The following is a 26,785-nucleotide window of genomic DNA, read 5'->3' as shown; positions in this document are numbered from 1 at the left end:
ATTATGTCTGGAGGAAAAAGGGTGAGGCTTGCAAGCCAAAGAACACCAGCCCAACCATGAAGCATTGGATGGCAGCATCATGTTGTGGGGGTACTTTGCTGCAGGAGGGACTGGTGCACTTCATAAAATAGATGGCATCATGAGGAAGAAAAATTACGTGGATATATTGAAGCAACACCCCAAGACATCAGCCAGGAAGTTAAAACTCAGTCACAAATGGGTCTTCCAAATGGACAATGACCCCAACCATACCTCCAAAGTTGTGGCAAAATTGCTTAAGGACAACAAAGCCAAGGTATTGGAGTGGCCATCACAAAGCCCTGATCTCAATCCGATCAAAAATTTGTGGGCGTAACTGAAAAAGCATGTGCGAACAAAGAGGCCTACAAACCTGACTCAGTTACACCAGTTCTGTCTGGAGGAATGGAACAAAATTCCAGCAACTTATTGTGAGAAGCTTGTGGAAGGCTACCCAAAACGTTTGATCCAAGTTAAACAATTTAAAGGCAATGCTAGCAAATACTAACAAAGTGTATGTAAACTTCTGACCCACTGGGAAAGTGATGAAAGAAATAAAAGCTGAAATAAATCATTCTCTCTACTATTATTCTGACATTTCACATTCTTAAAATGAAGTAGTGATCCTAACTGACCTAAGACAGGGAATGGGAATTTGGCTAAGGTGTATGTAAACTTCTGCCTTCAACTGTACACTGGGAAAGCACGAGATCCTTTTTCACTTATTTATTACTATTTTGAATTTTTATGTATTTGAAATTTGTCTTTTGCACACTGGTTGTTTGACCAACTTGTGTGTGGTCTTCCATTGACTCTATTGCACTTACTGTGAATCCCATGAGAAAATGAATCTCAGGCAAGCATATGGTGACAGATACCCATGTACTTTAATAGTAAATTTACTTTGAACAGAACTTTTCACTATATTTAGGTATAAGAGACAATAATAAACAAATACCAATAGAGGCACATGAATAATGGCTTTGTTCTGGACCCTGGTTAGAGAGAACCATGGATGCTGAAGTGAGGACCATGACCAATCAATTTTTTGTTGGCCCAACCTTCTCGCCCTGATCTGCAACCCCGCAAAAAGATGACGGCCCGATGCTCAAGTTGCAGCAGTTGCCCCTCACAGAAATGTGATGACGCAGTAGCCCCGCAGAAGATGGCGACCATCCAAACTGACCCTCACAAAGAAGGCGGCTTTTGCGCACGCGCTGCTCTTCGGTGCCACCCACTTTCGGTGCGGGTGGTTGCTGTGGTGATCGTCATGGCTTCCGAAGCCGAGCTGGCCTGTATCTACAGCGCACTTATCCTGTACGATGACGACGTCGCCATTACCGTGAGTCTGGGGTCTGTCCCCCGTGGGAGGGAACGCCACAGCGCGCAAGGAGTGCCACTGAGGGAGCGCCGCAATGTGAGAGTCAGCAAGCGCCGTTGCTGTACTGTGGCAGTGATGGAGCGCCGCACCGTGGGAAGGGCAGCGCTGAGGGAGCTGTTCGTGTCATTCCCCACCCCTGGGGCTGTAGGGTGTTGCTCCAACTGATAGTCCTCTAATTGTGTTGGTACCTTTGCCCCGGTCACTCTTTCAGCCTTTGGGTTCTCCACCACACTTTGTCTCTGAGGCAGTTAGCAATGGTAAGATTGCAAAAGGCCGATACAAATCCAAGTAGGGAAGGTGCGGAGATGCAGAGTAGTTTTTTTTCCCCAAATGGAATTTATGACCTAAGGAACAATCTCATGGAGTTTTCCTCCAATCTCGTGGAGGTAAAGTTTATTGTCATCTGACATATATCCAACGAAACAAAACGGCGTTTTGGTGCACCCACAATGCATGTATCACACACAGCACATAAATTAAATATTACCACAAAAAAAGTTAATAAATTATAATTCAAGATGCATATAAAGTGTGCAGCACAGGTAAATAGTACAGTATACAGCTTGGTGTCCTAGTAACAAGGTAAGGTAGCAAGGTATTCATTAGTCTCAGAGCCTGAGCTGTTGCCCAGTCTGGCAGTCCTAGTCCTGATGCTCCTGTACCTCCTTCCTGACGTAGTGGGTCAGAGAGATTGTGGAATGGCTTCTAGTCCTGGTGCTCCTGTACCTCCTTCCTGACGGTAGTGGGTCACAGAGATTGTAGGATGTGTGGTAGGGATCCTCAACAATGCTTTTCATAATAAAAGTACAAAGGATCTGAATCAGGTTTAATATCACTGGCATATGTTGTGAAATTTGTTAACTTTGTGGCCGCAGTACAATGCAATAATGATAACAGAGAAAAACTGTGAATTATTCTAAGTATATATACATTAAATAGTTAAATTAAATAAGTACTGCAAAAGACAGGAAATAAAAAAAAAATGAGATGATGTTCATGGGTTCAATGTCCTTGAGAAATCTGATGGCAGAGGGGAAGAAACTGTTTCTGAATCATTGTGTGCCTCCAGTCTTCTGTAACTCCTGTCTGATGGTAGCATTGAGAAGAGGGGACGTCCTGTGGGTTGAGGTCCTTAATGATGGATGCTGCCTGTCTGAGGCACTGCTCCTTGAAGATAACCTGAATACTATAGAGGCTAGTACCCATGATGGAGCTGTCTAGTTTTATATCTCTCTGCAGCTTACTACGATCCTGTGTAGTACCTGCTTCCCCGCCCCCCCATACCAGATGGTGATGCAGCCTGTTTGAATGTTCTCCATGGTGCATCTGTAGAAATTTGTGTGTCTTTGGTGACATACCATATTTCCTCAAATTCTTAATGAAATATCGCCACTGTCTTGCCTTCTGTATTGCTGCAATGATATGACGGGTCCAGGTTAGGTCCTCAGCGATATTGACACTCAGGACTTGGAGGACTAATTGCGATAATATGCATTTGAAATACCTTTGTATCCAGGCTATTTATGATGTCCTTCCTAGCCCATCCAACCTGCACTGCTGGGGTCTTGCCAAACGACCAGCTTGCCCCCTCTGTGAGAAGACCGGTATGCTAGAGCATATTCTGAGCTGCTGCCCCAGAGCTCTTGCCGATAGCTGTTATCGGTGGCGGCATGACCAGGTCCTCTGGACAATTGCTGAGACAATCTGCAGCGCCCTCAACATCTGCCGGAAAACAAGTCCGGTCAAGAATACCATCTGCTTTGTCAAAGAGGGGGAAAGGCCAACAAAACACCAGAAAGCAACTGGGCTGCTCTTCAGTGCGCAGAACTAGAAGCTAAAAGCAGGCCTGGGAAAACAGGTGCAGTCTCCTCCCCACATCACAGAGACTACATTGCAGCCCGACATTGTGTTGTGGTCCGACTCATCGAAGCACGTTCTTATGCTTGGGCTTACCGTGCCATGGGAAGAACGCATGGAGGAGGCCTACAAGCAGAAAAGAGCCAAGTATGAAGATCTGAAGAACAACTGCCAAAGAAGAGGCTGGAGAGCAGAGTGTTGGCCTGTGGAGGTCGGGTGTCATGGCTTTGCAGGCCAGTCGCTCTGCAAAGTATACACTGCACTTGGAATCACGGGAGAGAGAAGAAGGAGAGCCATTTCTACCACCACAGATGCAGCAGAGAAAGCATTAGGATGGCTCTGGATGAAGAGGGCAGATCCGTGGTTTGCTGCTAGGGCACAGGCCGGGGTCTGATCAACCCCGGTCGGGTCGCCTGGGCGAGGGTGTATTGCTGCTAGGGCATAGGCCGGGGTCTGATCAACCCCAGTCGGGTCGCCTGGGTGAGGGTGTATGATGTTGAAAGACCCGAAGCACCTGACGACCCCAGGTAACATCACTGCCTTAGCTTAGCATCATGCAGCTGTTTCTGTAAGAAGAAGAGTGAAATGTGGCTAGATCATAGAATCCTTCAGCCCACAATATTGTGCTGTTTAATCTAACCCAAGATCAATCTAGAGCTTCCCTCCCACAAACCCCTCTATTTCCATCTGCCTATCTGAGAATCTCTTAAATGTCCCAAATGCATCTGCCTCTATCATCACCCCTGGCAGGTGTTCCACACACCAATCACACTCTGTGAAGAAAAAAATACCTCTGGCATCCCCCCCCATACTTAAAATAATGCCCCCTTGTATTATTTTCACCTTTGTTTCAACCTGGGAGAAAGGTTTTTGCTGTCCATTCAATCAATGCCTCTTATCATCTTGTACACCTCAATCAAGTCATTCTTATCTTCCATTGCTCCAAAGAGAAAAGCCCTAGCTCGTTCAACCTTTCCTCATAAAACATGCTCTCCAATCCAGGCAGCATCCTGGTCAATCTCCGACACACCCTCTCTAAAGCTTCCACATCTTTCCTATAATGAAGTGACCAGAACTGAACACAATATTTCAAGTGTGGTGTAGCCAGTTTTATCGAGCTGCAACATTACCTTTCATCTCCTGACTAATGAAAACTGACATTGCATATGCTGCCCTCCACACTGCTAAGAATCCAACCATGTTCCCGAACTCTGCCTTCAAGTTCAATCCATCACTTCACGCTTTTCTGGATTGAACTCCACCTGCCACTTCTCAGCCCAGCTCTGCATCCTATCAATTCCCTGTTCTCTTACGACAACCGTCGACACTATCCACAGTACCACCAGCCTTTTGTGTCTTCTGCAAACTTAGTAACCTACCCTTTCATCACCTCATCTAAATCATTTATGAAAATCACAAAAAGCAGGGGTCCCAGAGCAGATCCCTGTGGAACACCACCAGTCACTGACCTCCAGGCAAAATACTGGACATTTATTACCACCCTCTGCCTTCTATGGGCAAGAAATTCTAATCCACGCAGCCAAGTTTCCCTGGATCAGAAGCTTGCTGACTTTCAGTATGAGCTCACTTGGAGAACCTTGTCAAATGCCTTACTGAAATCCATTCACATCACATCCTCTGCTCTACCTTCATCAGTTGTTCTGTCACTATCTACTACTAATTTCCATCAACTGATGTCTCTCAACTGCCATTACTTGACCCCACCTCATTCTCTTGCAAAGGGACTTAGGAGTCCTCATGCAGGATTCACTAATAGTTAGTTTGCAGGTTGATTCTGTGGTAATGCAATGGTAACACCCATTTCAAGGGGACTAGATTATAAAAGCAGGGATGTGATGCTGAGGCTTTATCAGGCATTGGTCAGACTGCATTTGGGGTATTGTGAGCAGTTGTGGATTCCTTTTGGGGCCCCTTAAGGATGTTCTGGCATTGGAGAGGATCCAGAGCAAATTAACAAGAATGATTCCAGGAGTGGAAGGGTTAACAGAGGAGCATTTGATGGCCCTGGACCTGTATTCACTGGAGTTTAGAAGAATGGGGGTGGGGGGGATCTCATTGAAATCTACCAAATATTGAAAGGCCTAGATGGAGTGGATGTGGAGAGGATGTTTCCTATAGTGAGGAAGTCATGGACAGGGGGCACAGGCCCCAAATACAGGGAGGTCCATTTAGAACAGATGAGGAATTTCTTTAGCCCAAGGGTGGTGAATCTGTAGAATTCATTGCCACAGACATCTATGAAACCCAAATCATTGAGAATATTTAAAGTGAAGGTTGATAGGTTCTTGATTAGTTAGGGCATCAAAGATTACAAAGAGAAGGCAGGAGAATGGGGTTGAGAGAGATAATAAAGCAGTATATATATATATATATCTTTGATGGCGGGTAGGCAGGTGCTGGTGATGTGTTGGACAGGTTTGACAACCTGTTGTAGAGGCTTCCTGTCTGCCGCAGTGCAGTTTCCATATCAGACAGTGATGCAGCATGTTAGAATGCTCTCTACTGTGCATCTGTAAAATGATGTGAGTATAGATATGCATAGTCTAGCTGTCTTCAGCCTCCCCAGAAAGTAGAGGTATGGGTGGGAACAGGTGACAAAAGGAGGTAAATGAAGTTAAGGTGCAGGCCCCTGCGAATGCTATAACAAAGTGTGTTGTGCAGGTCAGATTAGGGTTCAAATATCAAATAGGTATTGAAAAGGAGCTGTTACTAAATTTGAAGGTGTGGGACTTCAGGCTTCTGTATCTCTTGCCTGATGGTAGCTCTGAGAAGATGGCATGGTCCAGATGGTGGAGATCTTTGCTGGATACACAAACACACTTCCGGTAAGATGGCAGTGCACTCAGACAGAGTGACTTCTATGGGGCCAACCAAAGGTGTTATTGTCTTTTTTTATGTATTTTTTTACGATCACAAGACCCTGCTGGGGATTAAGAACTAAGAGAATTGCAGGTCAAACCCATCGGTGAGTTGCTCATTGGCAGAGAAACTGAAGGAGTTGGACTTGGTGTGGATTGTGATCATAAGACCCTTTTGGATATTGTTAATGTGAAATGCTGCAAGTTCAATTGACTGACTTTGGCAAACAGCGAGGCGGACAGCAAGGGATGTGTGTGGCCTCAGTCACAGAGAGGACTAGGCCTCAAGCTGTGGTGTTGCCTGTTTGCAGTCGTCCAGAGGAGAGAGGTATTGTTCCGCTACAGTCGTCCAGAGGAGAGAGGCGTTAGAGTTGTTGTGTTCCGCTACAGTCGACCAGAGGAGAGAGGTGTTGGAGTTGTTGCATTCCATTAGAGTGCCAGGGGCGGTGTGACGTGGTATACGTGCTGGAGTGGATGCTGCCCTCCAGTGTTTGGATAGCAGCGGACTACTGCAACGTTTTTGGACTCAGGGATTTGGACTATTTTTGTGTGTGTTTGTGTTTTCCTGTTGTCTTATGTGTTATATGTGCCTTCAGCTGTGTATGACTGTTGGTTCTGTGTTTTGCTCCTTCTCCTGGGAGTAATGCTGTTTCGTTTGGCTGTATTTATGTATGATTGACAATTAAATTTGAACAAGAGACTTTGCAGATGCTGGAAATCCAGAGCATCACACACAGAATGCTGGAGGAACTCAGCAGGTCAGGTAGCATCTACAGATGGGAATAAACAGTTGATGTTATGGGCTGAAACCTTTCATCAGGACTTGTGAATTCTGGTGAGTCCCGATGAAGGGTCTCTGTGTGTAACATTGACTGATGAAGGATGTTGCCTTCTTAAGACAGCACCTTGTAGATGTTGTCAATGAAGGGGAGGGCTGTGTCCACTACTCCTTACAGCCTCTTGTATTCCTGTGCTTTGGAATTGCCGTACCAGGTCATGATGCAACCAGGCAGGATCCTTTCAATGGGGCATCTGTAAAAGTTTGTCACAGTGTTCGGTAATGTGGCAAATTTCTCTCAGCTTCTGAGAGACAAGAGGCACAGGTACATCTTCTCCATGGTTGCATCCTTGTGCTGAGCCCAGGACAGTTTACCTGAGATGAGAACTGGCAGGTTGTCTCCCAACTTTCCCCTTCTGAAGTCACAAATTAGTTCAAGCAACACACATTAAAGTTGCTGGTGAACGCAGCAGGCCAGGCAGCATCTCTAGGAAGAGGTACAGTCGACGTTTCAGGCCGAGACCCTTCGTCAGGACTAACTGAAGGAAGAGTTAGTAAGAGTTTGAACATTAACTTCTCTAACTTCCGCTAATGCCCCACCTCCCCCTCGTACCCCATCCGTTATTTATTTTTATACACACATTCTTTCTCTCTCTCTCCTTTTTCTCCCTCTGTCCCTCTGAATATACCACTTGCCCATCCTGTGGGTTCCTCCCCCGCCCTTGTCTTTCTCCCTGGACCTCCTGTCCTATGATCCTCTCATATCCCCTTTGCCAATCACCCGTCCAGCTCTTGGCTCCATCCCTCCCCCTCCTGTCTTCTCCTATCATTTTGGATCTCCCCCTCCCCCTCCCACTTTCAAATCTCTTACTAACTCTTCCTTCAGTTAGTCCTGACGAAGGGTCTCGGCCTGAAACGTCGACCGTACCTCTTCCTAGAGATGCTGCCTGGCCTGCTGCGTTCACCAGCAACTTTGATGTGTGTTGCTTGAATTTCCAGCATCTGCAGAATTCCTGTTGTTCACAAATTAGTTTTTTGATTTTGTTGATGCTATCATCCTCTCAAAACTAATCAATAAGCTCCAAGATCTTGGCCTCAATTCCTCCGTGTACAACTGAATCTTCGATTTCCTCACTTGTCAATTTGTCCATAATCTCCCTCAGTACAGGTGCACCACAATGCTGTGTGCTCAGCCCCCAGCTCTACTCACTTTACACTTATGACTGTGAGGTTAAGCACAGCTCCAGTGCCATACTCAAGTTTGCTGACTATACCACTGCCATAGTCCGAATCAAAGATAGTGACAAATCAGCATTTAGGAGGGAGATTTCAAAGTAAATTTATTATTAAGTACAGATATGTTACCTTTTCCGACCCTGAGATTCACTGGCTGAGTGATGCCACACCAACAACCTCACACTCAATGTCAGCAAGACCAGAATGCTGATTATTAACTCCAGGAGGAGAAGACATAGAACATAGAATACTACAGCACAGTACAGGCCCTTTGGCCCACAATGTTGTGCCGACCCTCAATCCCTGCCTCCCATATAACCCCCCACCTTAAATTCCTCCATATACCTGTCTAGTAGTCTCTTAAACTTCACTAGTGTATCTGCCTCCACCACTGACTCAGGCAGTGCATTCCACGCACCAACCACTCTCTGAGTAAAAAACCTTCCTCTAATATCCCCCTTGAACTTCCTACCCCTTACCTTAAAGCCATGTCCTCTTGTATTGAGCAGTGGTGCCCTGGGGAAGAGGCACTCGCTATCCACTCTATCTATTCCTCTTATTATCTTGTACATGATGTCTCCTCTATCATGTCTCCTCTCATCCTCCTTCTCTCTAAAGAGTAAAACCCTAGCTCCCTTAATCTCTGATCATAATGCATACTCTCTAAACCAGGCAGCATCCTGGTAAATCTCCTCTGTACCCTTTCCAATGCTTCCATATCCTTCCTATAGTGAGGCGACCAGAACTGGACACAGTACTCCAAGTGTGGCCTAACCAGAGTTTTATAGAGCTGCATCGTTACATTGCGACTCTTAAACTCTATCCCTCGACTTATGAAAGCTAACACCCCATAAGCTTTCTTATCTACTCTATCCACCTGTGAGGCAACTTGCAGGGATCTGTGGACATGTACCCCCAGATCCCTCTGCTCCTCCACACTACCAAGTATCCTGCCATTTACTTTATACTCTGCCTTGGAGTTTGTCCTTCCAAAGTGTACCACCTCACACTTCTCCAGGTTGAACTCCATCTGCCACTTCTCAGCTCACTTCTGCATCCTATCAATGTCTCTCTGCAATCTTTGACAATCCTCTACACTATCTACAACACCACCAACCTTTGTGTCATCTGCAAACTTGCCAACCCACCCTTCTACCCCCACATCCAGGTCGTTAATAAAAATCACGAAAAGTAGAGGTCCCAGAACCGATCCTTGTGGGACACCACTAGTCACAACCCTCCAATCTGAATGTACTCCCTCCACCACGACCCTCTGCCTTCTGCAGGCAAGCCAATTCTGAATCCACCTGGCCAAACGTCCCTGGATCCCATGCCTTCTGACTTTCTGAATAAGCCTACCGTGTGGAACCTTGTCAAATGCCTTACTAAAATCCATGTAGATCACATCCACTGCACTACCCTCATCTATATGCCTGGTCACCTCCTCAAAGAACTCTATCAAGCTTGTTAGACACGATCTGCCCTTCACAAAGCCATGCTGACTGTCCCTGATCAGACCATGATTCTCTAAATGCCCAGAGATCCTATCTCTAAGGATCTTTTCCAACAGCTTTCCCACCACAGACATAAGGTTCACTGGTCTATAATTACCTGGACTATCCCTACTACCTTTTTTGAACAAGGGGACAATATTCACCTCCCTCCAGTCCTCCAGTACCATTCCCGTGGACAACGAGGACATAAAGATCCTAGCTAGAGGCTCAGCAGTCTCTTCTCTCACCTCGTGGAGCAGCCTGGGGAATATTCCGTCAGGCCCTAGGGACTTATCCATCCTAATGTATTTTAACAACTCCCACACCTCCTCTCCCTTAATATCAACATGCTCCAGAACATCAACCTCACTCATATTGTCCTCACCATCATCAAGTTCCAGACTCATTGGAGGATCAGTAGTTTTAAATTCCTTGGTGTTATCATTTCAGTGGATCTGCCCTGAGTTCAGTTCATTAATTGCTTTTACAAGGAAAGCGCAACAGCGCCTCTACTTTCTAGAAGTTTGTGAAAATTTGGCATGATATCTAAAACTTTGACGAACTTCTATAGATGCATTGTGGACAGTACACTGACTGGTTACATCATGGACTGGTATGGAAACACCAATGCCCTTGAATGGAAAAATCTACTAAAAGAAGTGGATATAGCCCAATCCATCACGGATAAAGCGCTCCCCACCACTGAGCACATCTACATGGAATGCTGTTGCAGGAAAGCTGCACTCATCATTAGGACCGTAAGACATAGGAGCAGAATTAGGCTATTCAGTCCATCGAGTCTGCTCTGCCATTCCATCATGGCTGAACCCAGATCCCACTCAACCCCATACACCTGCCTTTTTGCTATATCCTCTGATACTCTGACAGATAAGGAAGCTATCAACTTCCACCTTAAATATACTCACGGACTTGGCCTCTCCCACAGTCTGTTGCAGGGTATTCCACAGATTCACCACTCTCTGGCTAAAAAAAGGTCCTCCTTACCCATGTTCTAAAAGGTAGCCCATCAATTTTGAGGCTGTTCCTCTAGTTCTGGATACCCCTACCATAGGAAACATCCTCTAAAGATCCATCTTATCTAGTCCTTTAAACTCCTTTGACCATCCTGCTTGATACTTTCTCGAAGAACTCTTCAACAGATTTGTCAGGCAAGATTTCCATTTACAAAAACCATACTGACTTTGACTTATTTTATCTTTAGTCTCCAAGTACCCCAAAGCCTCATCCTTAGTTCAAGACTCCAACACTTTCCCAACCACTGAGGTTAGGCTAACGGGCCTGTAATTTCCTTTCTTTTGCCTTCCTCCCTTCTTAAAGAGTGGAGTGACATTTGCAAACTTCTAGTACTCTGGGGCCATGCCAGAATCAAGTGATTGTTGAAAGATCATGACCAATGCATCTGTTATCTCTTCAGCAAACTCTCAGGACTCTGGGATGTAGTCCAGCTTGTCCAGGTGACATCCACCTTAAGACCTTTGATTTTGCCTAGTATTTTTCCTTTGTAATAGCAATGGCACTCACTCCTGCTCCCTGACACTCAGAGACCTCTGGCACACTGCTAGTGTCTTCCACAATGAGGACACGTGCAAAGTACTTATTAAGTTCATCTGCCATTTATTTGTCTCCCATTATGACCTCACCAACATCATCTTCCAGTGTTCCAATATCAACTCTTATCCCCCTTTATACTCTTCATATAACTGAAAAAATGTTTCGTATCCTGCTTTATATTATTGGCTAGTTTGCCCTCTTATTTCAGCTTTTCCCTTATAGGTTTTTAGTTGTCTTTAGTCGCAATGGCATCAGCAAAGGCTCCCGAGTTCGAATCCAAGTCGGGCCACCCCCGAGCACACTTTCCATCCGTGCCAGGTTGAGCATTGAGCTAGCCACTCGGCCTCATATTAAAAAAAAAGGATTGAGTCAGGAAAGGAGATCAATCCTGACACCGTGCGCCAGACAAGAATGGCTGACTGTCTGGTGCGACACGCTTAAAAATTTTTTTGGTAAAGTTGCCTTTTGTTGGATTTTAAAAGCTTCCCAATCATCCAACTTCCCACTCACTTTTGCTACCTTATATGTCCTTTCCTTGGCTTTCTTGCAGTCCTTAAATTCCTTTGTCAGCCACGGTTACCTACACCTGCCATTTGAGAACAATTTCTTCTGTGGGAAATATCTATCCTGCACCTTGTGAACTATTCCCAGAAACTTCAGCCATCCCTGCTGTGTCATCATCCCTGCCAGTATCCTTCTCCAATCCACCTGGGCAAACTCCTTTCTTATGCCTCTGTAATTTCCTTTATTCCATTGCGATACTGATACATGTGAGTTGTGCTTCTCCCCCTCAAATTGCAGTATGAATTCAATCATATTATGATCATTGCCTCTTAAGGTTCCTTTACATTAAGCTCCCTGATGAGATCGAGGTTGTTACACAACACTCAATCTAAGACAGCCTTTCCCTGAGAAGGCTCAAACTGCTCTAAAAAACCATCTTGCAGGCATTCAACAAATTCTCCCTCTTGCCATCTGAGACCAACCAGATTTTCCCAATCCCCTTGCATTTTTTTTTAGATTATGAGAACACTCAGTCCTCTTTTATTGTCATTTAGAAATGCATACATGCATTAAGAAATGATACAATGTTTCTCCGGAGTGATATCACAGAAAACAGGACAAACCAAAGGCTAACACTGACAGAACCACATAACTATAACATATAGTTACAGCAGTGCAAAGCAATACCATAATTTGATGAAGAACAAACCATGGGCACGGTAAAAAAAAAGTCCCCGAGTCGATCGACTCCTGAGTCCCCGATAGCAGGCGGCAAAAGGGAGAAACTCCCTGTCATAAACGTCCAGGCACCGTCAACTTGCCGATGCCTTGGAAGCAGCCGACTCTGAGTCCATCCGTCCGAAAACTTCGAGCCTCTGACCAGCCCCTCCGATACACCCTCCCGAGCGCCATCCTCTGCCGAGCGCCTTTGACCTAGCCCCGGCAACTGAAACAAGCAAAGCTGAGGATTTCGGGGCCTTCTGCTCCGGAGATTCTGGTTACTATACGGTAGCAGCGGCAGCGAAGCGGGCCTTTCAGAAGTTTTCCAGATGTTCCACCGTACTCTCACGTACATCTCCAACAAATCAGAATTGTGCATGGTCCCCTACTTGACAGATAACAGATATTCATCATCGGAGAGGCCGCGCACGCTGCGTCGCCATCTTCTCCTTCCTTGAATTGCATATGGCATATCTGCCATTATAATTGTGACATTACCCTTATTGTATGTGGGCACGTGGCCAAGTGGTTAAGGCATTGGACTGGCGACCTGAAGGTCGTGAGTTCGAGCCCCAGCCGAGGCAATGTGTGTGTCCTTGAGCAAGGCACTTAATCACACATTGCTCTGCGACAACACTGGTGCCAAGCTGTATGGGTCATAATGCCCTTCCCTCGGACAACATTGTTTTCGTGGAGAGGGGAGACTTGCAGCATGGGCAACTGCTGGTCTTCCATACAACCTTGCCCAGGCCTGCACCCTGGAGAGTGAAGACTTTCCAGGCGCAGATCCATGGTCTCACAAGACCCTTATTACATGCCTTTTCCAGTTCCCTTCGCAATCTCAATCCCACATCTTGGCTACCTATTTAGAGACCTATATATGATTCCCATAATGGCATTTTTACCCTTGCAGTTTCTTAACTCTAACCACGAAGTTCCAACATTCTCTGACTCTATGTCACCTCTTTCTAAAGAGGTTTTTCCATCTCTTACCAACAGAGCCACGCCACTGCCTCTGCCTTCCTGCCTGTCCTTTCGATACAAAGTATATCCTTTGAATTTCAGCTTCCAACAATGGTCTTCTTTCAGCCACAACTCAGTCATGCCCTCACATCATACCAACCAATCTCTAAATGCACCACAAGTTCATCCACCTTATTCCAAATTCTACGTGCATTTAAGTTCAGCACCTACAGTCCTGCATCCTTCGCCTTTTTGAATTTTGCATCTGTGGTACAATCCAGCTCTTTGCTCTGTCTGCACTTGTACCCAATCATTGGCTTGTCCTTCTTTACATTTATATTACACCCATTATCTACTTGTAAACCTGCTAGCTTATCCTCAGCCCTATCAACCTGGTTCCCATCCCGTTGCCATATTAATTTAAACCGCTCTCAACAGCTCTAGTAAACCTGCCCTCAAGGATATTGGTCCATCTTGAATTCAAGAGCAACCTGTACCTTTTGTTATCTGCCCAATGAAGCAGTGGAAGCTACCTCAGTTAGTATATTTAAGACAAGGTTGGATAGATTTTTGCATCATAGGGGAATTAAGGGTTATGGGGAAAAAGCAGGTAGATGGAGCTGAGTTTACGGACAGATCAGCCATGATCTTATTGAATGGCAGAGCAGTCTTGATGGGCCAGATGATGGACTCCTGCTCCTATTTCTTATGTTCTTATTTAAGTCATCAGACTTGCCCCAGAAAAGGTCCCAATTATCCAGAAATCTGAATCCTTACCCCCTGCTCCAATTCTTCAGCCACACATTTATGTGCCACTTCATTCTGTTCCTGTCCTTACTGTTGCGTGGCACAGGCAGCAATCCTGAGATTACTACCTTTTGAGATTCTGCTTCACAGCTTCCTTCCTAACTCCCTGTGTTCTGTTTCCTTTCTCTCCCTATGTCGTTGGTACCAATACGTACCACAACCTCTGGCTGTTCACCCTCCCTTTTCAGGATATTGTGGATGCGGCACCTGAGAGGCCAACTACCATTGTGTTTCTTTTTCATGTCCACATAATTGCCTCTATAGTTATCCCCCTAACAATAAAGTCCACTATTACTGCTGCCATCTTCTTCAGTTCCCTACCCTTCTGAGCCACAGGGCCAGATTCAGTTCCAGAGACACAGCCACTGTTGCTTCCCCTAGGTATGTCATCCCCCCCCACCCCCCAATAGTACTCAAAATGGAGTATTTGATGTTGAGGGGGACAGCCACAGGGATGATCTTCACTATCTGGTGTTCTCCATTCTCTGTCCTGACAGTCACACACTTATCTGTCTCCTGTAGCTTTGGGGTGACTACCTCCCTGTAGCTCCTGCCTATCACCTCTTCACTATCCCTAACAAGCTGAAGCTCCTTGAGCTACATCTCGATGCACCTGGTGTAGACGTGGCCACTGGGGAGACAGGTTGACTCCTGGAAATCCCACATCTGACACCCAGAACAGAACACTGGTCCTGTAGACATACCCCCCATTCTCTCAAGAGTTAATTCAGAAAAAAAGAAATAAGGAATGAATTTACTTTACCTCCGCCTGTTCTTGCCAAAACCTAACCACACTGACTCGGACCACTCCCACGATGACCGTTCCTCTTTTATGAAGACTGGGTTTTTAAAGCTCTTCGCCAGACTAACACGGCAACGCTTGTACTGTGTCTTTGCAGCACTCCAATCGACGACCATCTAGGATCCCCACCATCCAGGTCATGCCCTTTTCTCAGTGCTGCCACCAGGAAAAAGGTACAGGAGCCTCAGGACCCACACCACCAGGTTCAGGAACAGTTAATACCCCTCAACCATCAGGCTCTTGAAGCAAAGAGGATAACTACACTCAACTTCACTTGCCCCATCACTGAACTGTTCCCACAACCTATAGACTCACTTCAAGGACTTGTCATCTCATTCTCAATACTTATTGCTTATTTATTTATTATTAATTTATTCGGATTTGCATATTTTGTTATCTTTTGCACATTAGTTGTCTGTTTTGTTGTGTGTAGTCTTTCATTGCATTTTTTTATAGTTACTGTGAATGCTGACAAGAAGATGCATCTCAGGGTGGTTCTTGGTAACATACATGTACTTTAATAATAAATTTACTTTGAACTTTGAAGTTCAGCGTGAGGTTGTTATTGCGGCACCACACAACTGGGTGGATCTGTCTCACTCCTGTACGCTGATTCATCATTAACCATGATTCTACTAATTACAGTGACATTGTGGATGGAATTGGAGCTGTGCTCAGCCATACAGTTATGAGTGTAAAAAGAGTAGAGCAGTGGTCTGACCACTTAGACTTGAGGTGCACCTATGCTGTTGGTCAGTGAGAGAGGTTTTTCTGTATCTATACTGACTGAAGTCTGTCTTGAGGAAGTCAAGGATCCAACTGCAGTTAAAATATGTGAAGTTGCAGCTGCCTGGATTGGAGCCAGTGTGGGTCAGCCATGATGGAGTGAGGAGAAGATGACTTGGAATACAGGATAGTAGCAGTTGTTATACCTGCATTGTCTGAAATACAACTGCTCTCTGTGTCTGCCGGGTGTCAGTGGACTTGGCAGAAGTAAGAATCAGAAACAGAAACAACAGGAATTCTGCAGATGCTGGAAATTCAAGCAACACACATCAAAGTTGCTGGTGAACGCAGCAGGCCAGGCAGCATCTCTAGGAAGAGGTACAGTCGACGTTTCAGGCCGCGACCCTTCGTCAGGACTAACTGAAGGAAGAGTGAGTAAGGGATTTGAAAGCTGGAGGGGGAGGGGGAGGGGGAGATGCAAAATGATAGGAGAAGACAGGAGGGGGAGGGATGGAGCCAAGATTGGCAAAAGGGATATGAGAGGATCATGGGACAGGAGGCCCAGGGAGAAGGAAAAGGGGGAGGGGGGGAAAAACCCAGAGGATGGGTAAGGGGTATAGTCAGAGGGGCAGAGGGAGAAAAAGGAGAGAGAAAGAGAAAGAATGCGTGTATATAAATAAATAAATAAATAAATAACGGATGGGGTATGAGGGGAAGGTAGGGCATTAGCAGAAGTCCATTCGTCCCCCCCATCCCTCCCCACTGATCTCCCTCCTGGCACTTATCCGTGTAAGCGGAACAAGTGCTACACATGCCCTTACACTTCCTCCCTTACCACCATTCAGGGCCCCAAACAGTCCTTCCAGGTGAGGCATCACTTCACCTGTGGGTGGACTGGGGTGATATACTGCGTCCGGTGCTCCCGATGTGGCCTTTTATATATTGGTGAGACCCGACGCAGACTGGGAGACCGCTTTGCTGAACATCTACGCTCTGTCCGCCAGAGAAAGCAGGATCTCCCAGTGGCCACACATTTTAATTCCACATCCCATTCCCATTCTGACATGTCTATCCACGACCTCCTCTACTGTAAAGATGAAGCCACACTCAGGTTGGAGGAACAACACCTTATATTCCGTCTGGGTAGCCTCCAACCTGATGGCATGAACATTGACTTCTCTAACTTCCGCTAGGCCCCACCTCCCCCTCGTACCCCATCTGTTACTCATTTTTATGCACACATTCTTTCTCTCACTCTCCTTTTTCTCCCTCTGTCCCTCTGAATATACCTCTTGCCCATCCTCTGGGTCACCCCCCCACTTGTCTTTCTTCCCGGACCTCCTGTCCCATGATCCTCTCGTATCCCCTTTTGCCTATCACCTGTCCAGCTCTCGGCTCTATCCCTCCCCCTCCTGTCTTCTCCTATCATTTTGGATCTCCCCCTCCCCCTCCAACTTTCAAATCTCTTACTCACTCTTCCTTCAGTTAGTCCTGACGAAGGGTCTCGGCCTGAAACGTCGACTGTACCTCTTCCTAGAGATGCTGCCTGACCTGCTGCGTTCACCAGCAACTTTGATGTATGTTAATCAGAAACAGAATCAGGTTTACTATCACCAGCATATGCATGTCATGAAATTCAATGTTTCGTGACAGCAGAACAGTGCAATACATTTAAAAACCTATAAATTACCATAAGAAATATATTAATAATTAGATTAGATAAATAGTGCAAAAAGAGAGCAAAAGTTGTGAGGTAGTGTTCATGGGTGGGTTTATTATCTGTTCAGAGGGGAAGAAGCTGTTCCTAAAATGTTGAGTGTGAGCCTTTAGGGTCCTGTATCCCCTCTATTGTTTTTGGAGATGTAGTGTGGAATAGGACCTTCCAGTCCTTCGAGCTACCCCACCCAGCGACCTCCAATTTAATCCTAGCCTAATCACGGGACAATTTACAATGACCAATTAACTTACCAATTTAGTACATCTCTGGACTGTGGGAGAAAACCAGAGCAGCTTTTGCCTTCCACGGGGAGGGTATACAGATTCTTAATAGATGACGTCAGAATTGAACTCCGAACTCTGACGCCCTGAGCAGCAGTAGTGTTGTGCTAACCACTACACTACCATGGCGCCCACAATGGTAGTGATAAGAAGAGAGCATGTCCTGGGTGATAGGGGATCCTTATTCATGGATGCTTCTTTTTTGAGGCATTGCCTTTTGAAGAGGTCCTCAATGGTGGGGAGGCCAGTGCCCATGAATTTACAACTTTCTGCAGCTTTTTTCCAATCCTGTGTCGTGGCCCCTCCGTACCAGACGGTGATGCAACCAGTTAGAATGCTCTTCACAGTACAGCTATAAAAATTTGCTAGAGTCTTAGGTGACATACCAAATTTTCTCAAGCTCCGAATGAAATATAGCTGGTGTCATGCCTTAATAGCATCAATATGGGCCAAGGATAGATATTCAGAGATGTTGACAACCAAGAACTTGAAACCGCTCACCCTTTCCACTCCTGATCCCTCAATGAGGACTGGTGTGTGTTCCCTCAACTTCTCCTTTCTGAATTCCTTGGTCTAACTGACGTTGAGTGCAAAGTTGTTGTTGGAACAGCACTCAACCAGCCGATCTTTATAAGTGGGCTGGCTTCCTTCCCAGCTGATGGACTTGGCACACCTTCCTGCTTCTTCATGTTCTTGGCTAAATCTCTGCTCTGGTGTAATTTGATTGAGTATCAACTGACAAGATGGAAGGCAAGAACTGTGGCATGGTCACATTTTAAAAATTGCTGAATTAATACTGGGAGCATTTGAATGTAATTTATAATGATTAGGGTTAATTCAGACAAATTGATAAATTTAAAATATACAACCTGTGAGCTAGAATCAGCAAATAAGGTATTACTCAAGAATAATTGTCTAAGCAAGAGATTAAAAAGTACAAGGTAAAATTTATTACCAGACTCTGTATATGTCATCACTTCCTTGCAGGCATTTACAGAAAAATAAATACAGTAGAATTTACCAAAAAATCTATACATTAACAAAGACTGGCAAGCAAACAATGTACAAAAGAAGACAAATTGTGCAACTTTTAAAAATAACACTGACAGCATGAATTGTAAGGAGTCTTGAAAGTGAGTTTATAAGTTGTGGAACCATTTCATTATTGAGGTGAGTGAAGTTATCCATGCCAGTTCAGGAGCCTAATGTTTGTAGGGTGATAACTGTTCCTGAACCTGGCAGTGTGGGACCGACCATCTGATGCTAGTAGTGAGAATAGAGCATGGCCTGAATGGAGAGTGCCTTTGACGATGGATGGCTTGTGTTCAGTGGTGGGGAAGGCTTTGCCAGAGATGGCCTAACAGGTCTCAAAGCAGATACTGGTTCTGGAATGGTGGTTCATGGACTGGGAGATCTGGGAGCACACAGCAGGAAATTCAGCTTTTACAGAGGCAAAGTTTTTTTCAGTGGGATATTCACAAGGAGGGGATTGTTTTGGATCTAGAGAGAGGGGTTTTCTGGAGTTTTCTGTCCTGCAGTGTACAAGGGCTGTGAAGTATAAAGCAAAAGTAAATTGAAAGCCAGACTCAAACACGAGGAATTCTGCAGATGCTGGAAATTCAAGCAACACACATCAAAGTTGCTGGTGAACGCAGCAGGCCAGGCAGCATCTCTAGGAAGAGGTACAGTTGACGTTTCGGGCCGAGACCCTTCGTCAGCACTAACTGAAGGAAGAGTTAGTAAGAGATTTGAAAGTGGGAGGGGGAGGGGGAGATCCAAAATGATAGGAGAAGACAGGAGGGGGAGGGATGGAGCCAAGAGCTGGACAGGTGATTGGCAAAAGGGATATGAGAAGATCATGGGACAGGAGGCCCAGGGAGAAGGAAAAGGGGGAAGGGTGGAAAAACCCGGAGGATGGGCAAGGGGTATAATCAGAGGGACAGAGGGAGCAAAAGGAGAGAGAGAGAAAGAATATGTGTATATGAATAAATAACGGATGGGTTATGAGGGGGAGGTGGGGTATTAGCGGAAGTTCGAGAAGTCGATATTCATGCCATCAGGTTGGAGGCCACCCAGACAGAATATAAGGTGTTGTTCCTCCAACCTGAGTGTGGCTTCATCTTTACAGTAGAGAAGGCCGTGGATAGACATATCAGAATGGGAATGGGATGTGGAATTAAAATGTGTGGCCACTGGGAGATCCTGCTTTGTCTGGCGGACAGAGTGTAGGTGTTCAGCAAAACCATCTCCCAGTCTGCATCAGATCTCACCAATATATAGAAGGCCACGTCGGGAGCACCGGCTGCAGTATATCACCCCAGCTGACTCACAGGTGAAGTGTTCACCTGAAGCCGACGTCAGGTGAAGCATCCTGCACGCATGCTGAGCTCGTTGACTTCATTAACTTTGCCTCTAACTTTCACCCTGCCCTCAAGTTTACCTGGTCCATTTCCGACACCTCCCTCCCCTTTCTAGATCTTCCTGTCTCTATCTCTGGAGACAGCTTATCGACTGATGTCTACTATAAGCCTACTGACTCTCACAGCTATCTGGACTATTCCTCTTCTCACCCTGTTTCTTGCAAAAATGCCATCCCCTTCTCGCAATTCCTCTGTCTCCGCCGCATCTGCTCTCAGGATGAGGCTTTTCATTTCAGGACGAGGGAGATGTCCTCCTTTTTTAAAGAAAGGGACTTCCCTTCCTCCACCATCAACTCTGCTCTCAAACGCATCTCCCCCATTTCACACACATCTGCTCTCACTCCATCCTCCCACCACCCCACTAGGAATAGGGTTCCCCTGGTCCTCACTTACCACCCCACCAGCCTCTGGGTCCAACATATTATTCTCCGTAACTTCCGCCACCTCCAACGAGATCCCACCACTAAGCACATCTTTCCCTACCCCCCCCGCTTTCCGCAGGGATCGCTCCCTACGCGACTCCCTTGTCCATTCGTTTCCCCCCCCCATCCCTCCCCACTGATCTCCCTCTTGGCACTTATTCTTGTAAGTGGAACAAGTGCTACACATGCTGTGACGACAAACTAAGTTATCAGACGATTGATGCTAATGAGAGAGATAAGGGAGACAATGGAGAAACGTTCAAAATGTTAATGAGAGAGGAGAGAGAGATAACGGAAAAGAAACACAATTCAGAATATGACAGACCGGTTGCTTTGAACCTGAACTGTTGAAGTTTGAAGGACAGGCGATACCCCAGCAGGGGGATAAAAAGAACAGGTTCGCTAAGGCTCGACACACATCACAAGATAACGAGACCCTAGAAGAGCAGTGTGCCCCCACAATTTGGTGAGAGTTTGGAGGTCCGATTCGTGGGAACCGACCATAGGCGCACAGGGTGCAAAGGTACGATCAGTGGGAACCTGGTGTGTGTGTCCGCCCTTGCCTAGGTGCCGAGTTCACCACGGAAGAATAGTCGTATCCAGAATGGAGGGGTCACAGTCGGTGACCACAGCGGAATAGAAGACATAAAAGGGTCCGCCTGAAACCAACTGCGAAGAACATCAAAGGTCTGCCTGAATCAAATTTGCATCTCTCTCTCTCTCTCTCTCTCTCTCTCCCCCTCTCTCCCCAACGGCACAACAGCGATTACTGCGAACTGTACTAAGCTGAATTGAACTCTGCGTCACTTAAGACTGATCATTTTACCCCTGGACTGCGATAGAGCTTAGTTGATTCCTGTTACCCGAGTTCTGTGTACATGTGTGTATTATCATTGCTAACCTGTTGCATTTATATCCTTACGATTAGAGTACTGTGTTACTTATTTCTTTAATGAAACGTTATTAGTTCTTAGTAATCCAGACTCCAACGAGCGTTCCATTTCTGGTTTGGCAACCCAGTTATGGGGTACGCAACATAACTAGGGATCTCGTCCACGATTTTAAACGCCAAATTGGGACTGGGTAAATTGATTGGGTTAAAATTCCCGAAAGAAAGAAAGGGCAAACAGCAGAAATGGAGATTGAGGAATTTCTAAAGGCGCCAACCTTGGAGGCATTGGAGGATGCCAGGAAATCGGAATTGGCGACTGTTGCCAAACGGTTGAATCTTTTTAAGGGGAAGTCGACAATGAGGAGAGCGGAGATAAACAGAGCTATCATAGAGAACTATGTATCTAAAGGTGTGTTTCCCCAAGGGGAGCTGGAGGTGGTATCCATGGGAAAACCTGGTGGAGAAGCAGTACAGCTGCAGATGGAAAAATTGAGACTTGAGCATGAGTTCTGGGTAAAACAGCTGGAACGAGAAGAGAGAGAGAAGCAGAAGGATAGGGAATTTGAGCTGGAGAAGTTAAGGATGACACTAGCGCAGAGCCCCATGCCGACCCAAGGTGGAGGGTTCAGGGCGACCCAGGAGGTTAGGCTGGTTCCCCCATTTGAGGAGGCCGATGTTGATCGGTACTTTCTACATTTTGAAAAAGTCGCTGCAAGTCAGGACTGGCCGAGGGATAAGTGGGCTGTTTTGCTTCAGAGCGTACTTAAAGGGAAAGCTCAACAAGCTTACTCGGCATTGTCTGCAAAAGATGCCCAGAGGTATGATGTGGTGAAAGAGGCAATACTCAGGAGGTCCCGGAGGCGTACCAGCAGAGGTTCCGGAATGTGAGGAAGCAGTGGGGCCGCACGTATTTAGAGTTTGCCCGTGAGATGCAGATGTATTGTGAGCATTAGTGCGCCTTGAAAGGGGTCAATGGGGATTATGACAGACTGTTACAGCTAATACTGATTGAGCAGTTTAAAAGTTGTGTCCCTGAAGGTATGAGGCCCTATCTAGATGAGAAAGAGGCAGAAACCTTGGCCGCAACTGCTAAGTTAGCGGATGAATACGCATTAACGCACAAAGCGAAGTTTACCCTGAGTAAAAGCTACCAGAAGGGTAGTCAAGAGGGCGAAGAAAGTCTGCCAGGAAAGCCAGAAAGTAAGCCGGGGACTAGTGAGAAGGATACAGAAGACCGGGAGCAGTTTGGTAGGAAGTCTCCTGGGGTCGTATGCTATAATTGTGGGAAAGCCGGTCACTTTGCGTCCAGGTGCTTTGCCCCAAAGAAAGAGACGGGGAAAGGAAAAACGATGACTCCGACTGGCTGTATTGCGCTGGAAAACAAACCACTAGGGGAGAAGAGGTCTGATAGAGTTCAGGAAGGGCGCGAGAAGTTTATTTGGGCCGGATTGGTGTCAGTGAAGGAGGGGTCAAACCCGATTCCAGTATGGATCTGGAGAGACACTGGGGCTTGTCAGTCGTTGATCTTAAAGAGTGTGTTAGACTTTAGTTTAGAGACCCAGACTGGGGAGGTCAGGGTGATAAAAAGCATTGGAAAAGGGACCTTTGCACCAGATACACCTAAAAAGCGACTTGGTCTCCGGACCGGTCACGATAGGGGTGAGGCCCGAATTACCGATGGATGACATGGAGGTCTTACTCGGTAATGACCTTGCAGGCGGAAATGTGTACTCAGCAGTAAAACTGACAAGCAAACCTGCCTGGATTGAGGCCCCGCCCATGGACTCACAGGTTTATCCTGTTTGTGCAGTGACTCGGCGCATGTCCAGAAAGGCTGCTGAAGTGAATGTAGATTTAGCTGAGACGTTTTTACCAGCCTTGTACCAGGAGGGAGTACTAATGAGGAAATGGAGACCAAGTACCGTGCCCGCAAATGAGGAATGGGAGGTGGTGCCGCAGGTGGTAGTGCCGAAAATTTATAGGGGCGAGATTTTGAACCTGGCCCACAAGATACCCCTCGGTGGACATTTTGGGGTGAGGAAAACAAGTCGATAGAATCATGAAAGTTGACTATTGTAGACGTGCGCTAACACAGTTAGAGTCTATTGATATGCTAACAGCTTGCCACGATAAGCGAGCAGACCTAGTCGGTGTTATCATGAAAATTAATGAGGCTAGGGTGTCACCTGATAAGGGGAAGACCCATTTTGAAAAGGTAAGTATGGTGCTGACCAGATGGGAGAACTCTATTGTTTTGGCCAACTTTGCTGATAAGGTCTCTCCTTTAACCCCCCCGAACAGAGCGAGCCGCTAAGAAAGCTAATTAACCGGCACGCAGACATATGTTCGGATGTCCTGGGGCGATGCAAAGAGACGGTACATGGTGTTGTTGTCACATCAGGTTAGCCTAGTAAGCAACACCCCTATAGGATTATTAATTCAGTGACAAAAGGGCTAAAGAACGCAGAAGTTTATTGAGGATTTAGTGGTGTGGGGTGACATGTGGGAGGAGCACATTGTGGAACTGTTTAATGGCTGTTTGAAGCCAGCCTGACAGTGTACCTCGCAAAAAGTGAATTCGGCCACGCGAAGGTCACTTATATGGGATTTGTGGTAGGACAGGGGCAGCTGGCACCGATGCAGGCTAAGGTGCGGGCTATCTCTGAAGTCCCCACCCCGACAGATAAGAGAGCCCTGAGAAGGTTCTTGGGGATGGCGGGGTACTATCGGAAGTTTTGCAAAAACTTTGCGGATATTACCCTCCCTCTTACTAAGCTTTTGCCAAAGAATGCGAAGTTTGTGTGGGACGACCTTTGTTATATTTGTCTGGCACGGAAACCACTGATAATTTACACTGATCACAACCCATTAGTGTTTTTTGCCGCTATGAAGGATAAAAACAAAAGGTTGCTAAGTTGGAGCCTGGTCTTACAGGAATTTGGTATTAAAATAACACATATAAAAGGAATGGACAATGTGATTGCTAACTGTCTGCCAAGGTGTTGAAAACTTAAAGTTCTCTGTATTAGCCGAATAGCTGATGACCCTGTATATTAGTGTGTATCTAATAGTGTATTCATGCCCATAATTTTTATCCCGGTAAAAATCCTTTGAAGGGTAGGGGTGTGACGACAAACCAAATTATCAGACGATTGATGCTAATGAGAGAGATAAGGGAGACAATGGAGAAACGTTCAAAATGTTAATGAGAGAGGAGAGAGAGATAACGGAAAAGAAACACAATTCAGAATATTGACAGACCGGTTGCTTTGAACCTGAACTGTTGAAGTTTGAAGGACAGGCGATACCCCAGCAGGCGGATAAAAAGAACAAGTTCGCTAAGGCATGGCACACACCATGAGATCACGAGATAACGAGACCCTGGAAGAGCGGTGTGCCCCCACAAGTTGGTGAGAGTTTGGAGGTCCGGTTCACGGGAACCGACCATAGACGCAAAGGATGCAAAGGTACGATCAGTGGGAACCTGGTGTGTGTGTCCGCCCTTGCCTGGGTGCCAGGTTCACCACGGAAGAACGGTCGTATCCAGAACGGAGGGGTCACAGTCAGTGACCACAGCGGGATAGAAGACACAAAAGGGTCCGCCCGAAACCAACTGCGAAGAACATCAAAGGTCTGCCTGAATCAAATTTGCATCTCTCTCTCTCTCTCTCTCTCTCTCTCCCCAACGGCACAACAGCGATTACTGCGAACTGTACTAAGCTGAATTGAACTCTGCGTCACTTAAGACTGACCATTTTACCCCTAGACTGCGATAGAGCTTAGTTGATTCCTGTTACCCTAGTTCTGTGTACATGTGTGTATTATCATTGCCAACCTGTTGCATTTATATCCTTACGATTAGAGTACTGTGTTACTTATTTCTTTAATAAAACGTTATTAGTTCCTAGTAATCCACACTCCCAACGAGTGTTCCATTTCTGCTGGTTTGGCAACCCAGTTACAGGGTACATAACAATGCCCTTACACTTCCTCCCTTACCACCATTCAGGGCCCTAGACAGTCCTTACAGGTGAGGCGACACTTCACCTGTGAGTCGGCTGGGGTGATATACTGCGTCCGGTGCTCCCGACGTGGCCTTCTATATATTGGTGAGACCTGATGCAGACTGGGAGATGGTTTTGCTGAACACCTATGCTCTGTCTGCCAGAGAAAGCAGGATCTCCCAGTGGCCACACGTTTTAATTCCACATACCATTCCCATTCTGATATGTCTATCCACGGCCTGCTCTACTGTAAAGATGAAGCCACACTCAGGTTGGAGGAACAACACCTTATATTCCGTCTGGGTAGCCTCCAACCTGATGGCATAAATATTGACTTCTCTAACTTCCGCTAATGCCCCACCTCCCCCTCGTACCCCATCCCGTATTTATTTATATACACACATTCTCTCTCTCTCCCTTTTTCTCCCTCTGTCCCTCTGACTATACTCCTTGCCCATCCTCTGGGTTCCCCCCCCCCACCTTTTTCCTTCTCCCTGGGCCTCCTGTCCCATGATCCTCTCATATCCCTTTTGCCAATCACCTGTCCAGCTCTTGGCTCCATCCCTCCCCCTCCTGTCTTCTCCTATCATTTTGGATCTCCCCCTCCCCCTCCCACTTTCAAATCTCTTACTAGCTCTTCTTTCAGTTAGTCCTGACGAAGGGTCTCGGCCTGAAACATCTTCCTAGAGATGCTGCCTGGCCTGCTGCGTTCACCAGCAACTTTGATGTGTGAAAGCCAGACTCAGTGGGAACAGTGGTGAAATTTTAATTCTTTTTCACATTAAAGTCAAAGTAATGTATTATCAAATTACGATTATGTCACCGTACACTACTCTGAGGTTCATTTTCTTGTAGGCACTTGCAGGGCCTCTATACCACCCACTGCAATTGGACCCTCGACTTCCTAACCAGAAGACCACAATCTTGCGGATTGGTGGTAACATATCTTCCTCACTGATGATCAACACTAATGGACCTCGGGTGTGTGTTTAGCTGACTGCTCTACTCTCTATATACACATGACTGTGTGGCTAGGCATAGCTCAAATACCATCTATAAATTTGCAGATGATACAACCATTGTTGGTAGAATCTCAGGGCGTACAGGAGTGAGATATGCCAACTAGTGGAGTGGTGCCACAGCAACAACTTGGTACTCAATGTCAGTAAGAGCTGATTGTGGACTTCAGGAAGGGTAAGACGAAGGAACGTGTAGCTATCCTTATAGAGGGATCAGAAGTGGAGATAGTGAGCAGTTTCAAGTTCCTGGGTGCAGACATCCCACCTCTCCTGGAAGTTCCGGGAGTCTCCTGC

At 46.2% G+C, this 26,785-nt stretch overlaps 1 protein-coding gene across 1 annotated transcript in view; it reads left to right on the top strand.

Moving 5' to 3' along the window:
* The first annotated feature begins 1,168 nt into the window (after positions 1 to 1,168).
* LOC134359885 (large ribosomal subunit protein P1-like) overlaps positions 1,169 to 26,785 on the top strand; it is a 49,246-nt gene continuing 23,629 nt past the window's right edge. The window contains exon 1 of the mRNA XM_063073686.1: positions 1,169 to 1,360. Within this exon, the coding sequence (XP_062929756.1) occupies positions 1,184 to 1,360 (177 nt within the window). The 5' untranslated portion in view covers positions 1,169 to 1,183. The remainder of the gene's footprint in view (positions 1,361 to 26,785) is intronic.

Source organism: Mobula hypostoma, chromosome 2 (genome assembly GCF_963921235.1).
Source record: "Mobula hypostoma chromosome 2, sMobHyp1.1, whole genome shotgun sequence".
Lineage (NCBI taxonomy): Eukaryota > Metazoa > Chordata > Chondrichthyes > Myliobatiformes > Myliobatidae > Mobula > Mobula hypostoma.
The sequence above is the reverse complement of the archived record's forward strand: the minus strand, read 5'-3'. Positions and strand labels throughout refer to the sequence as shown.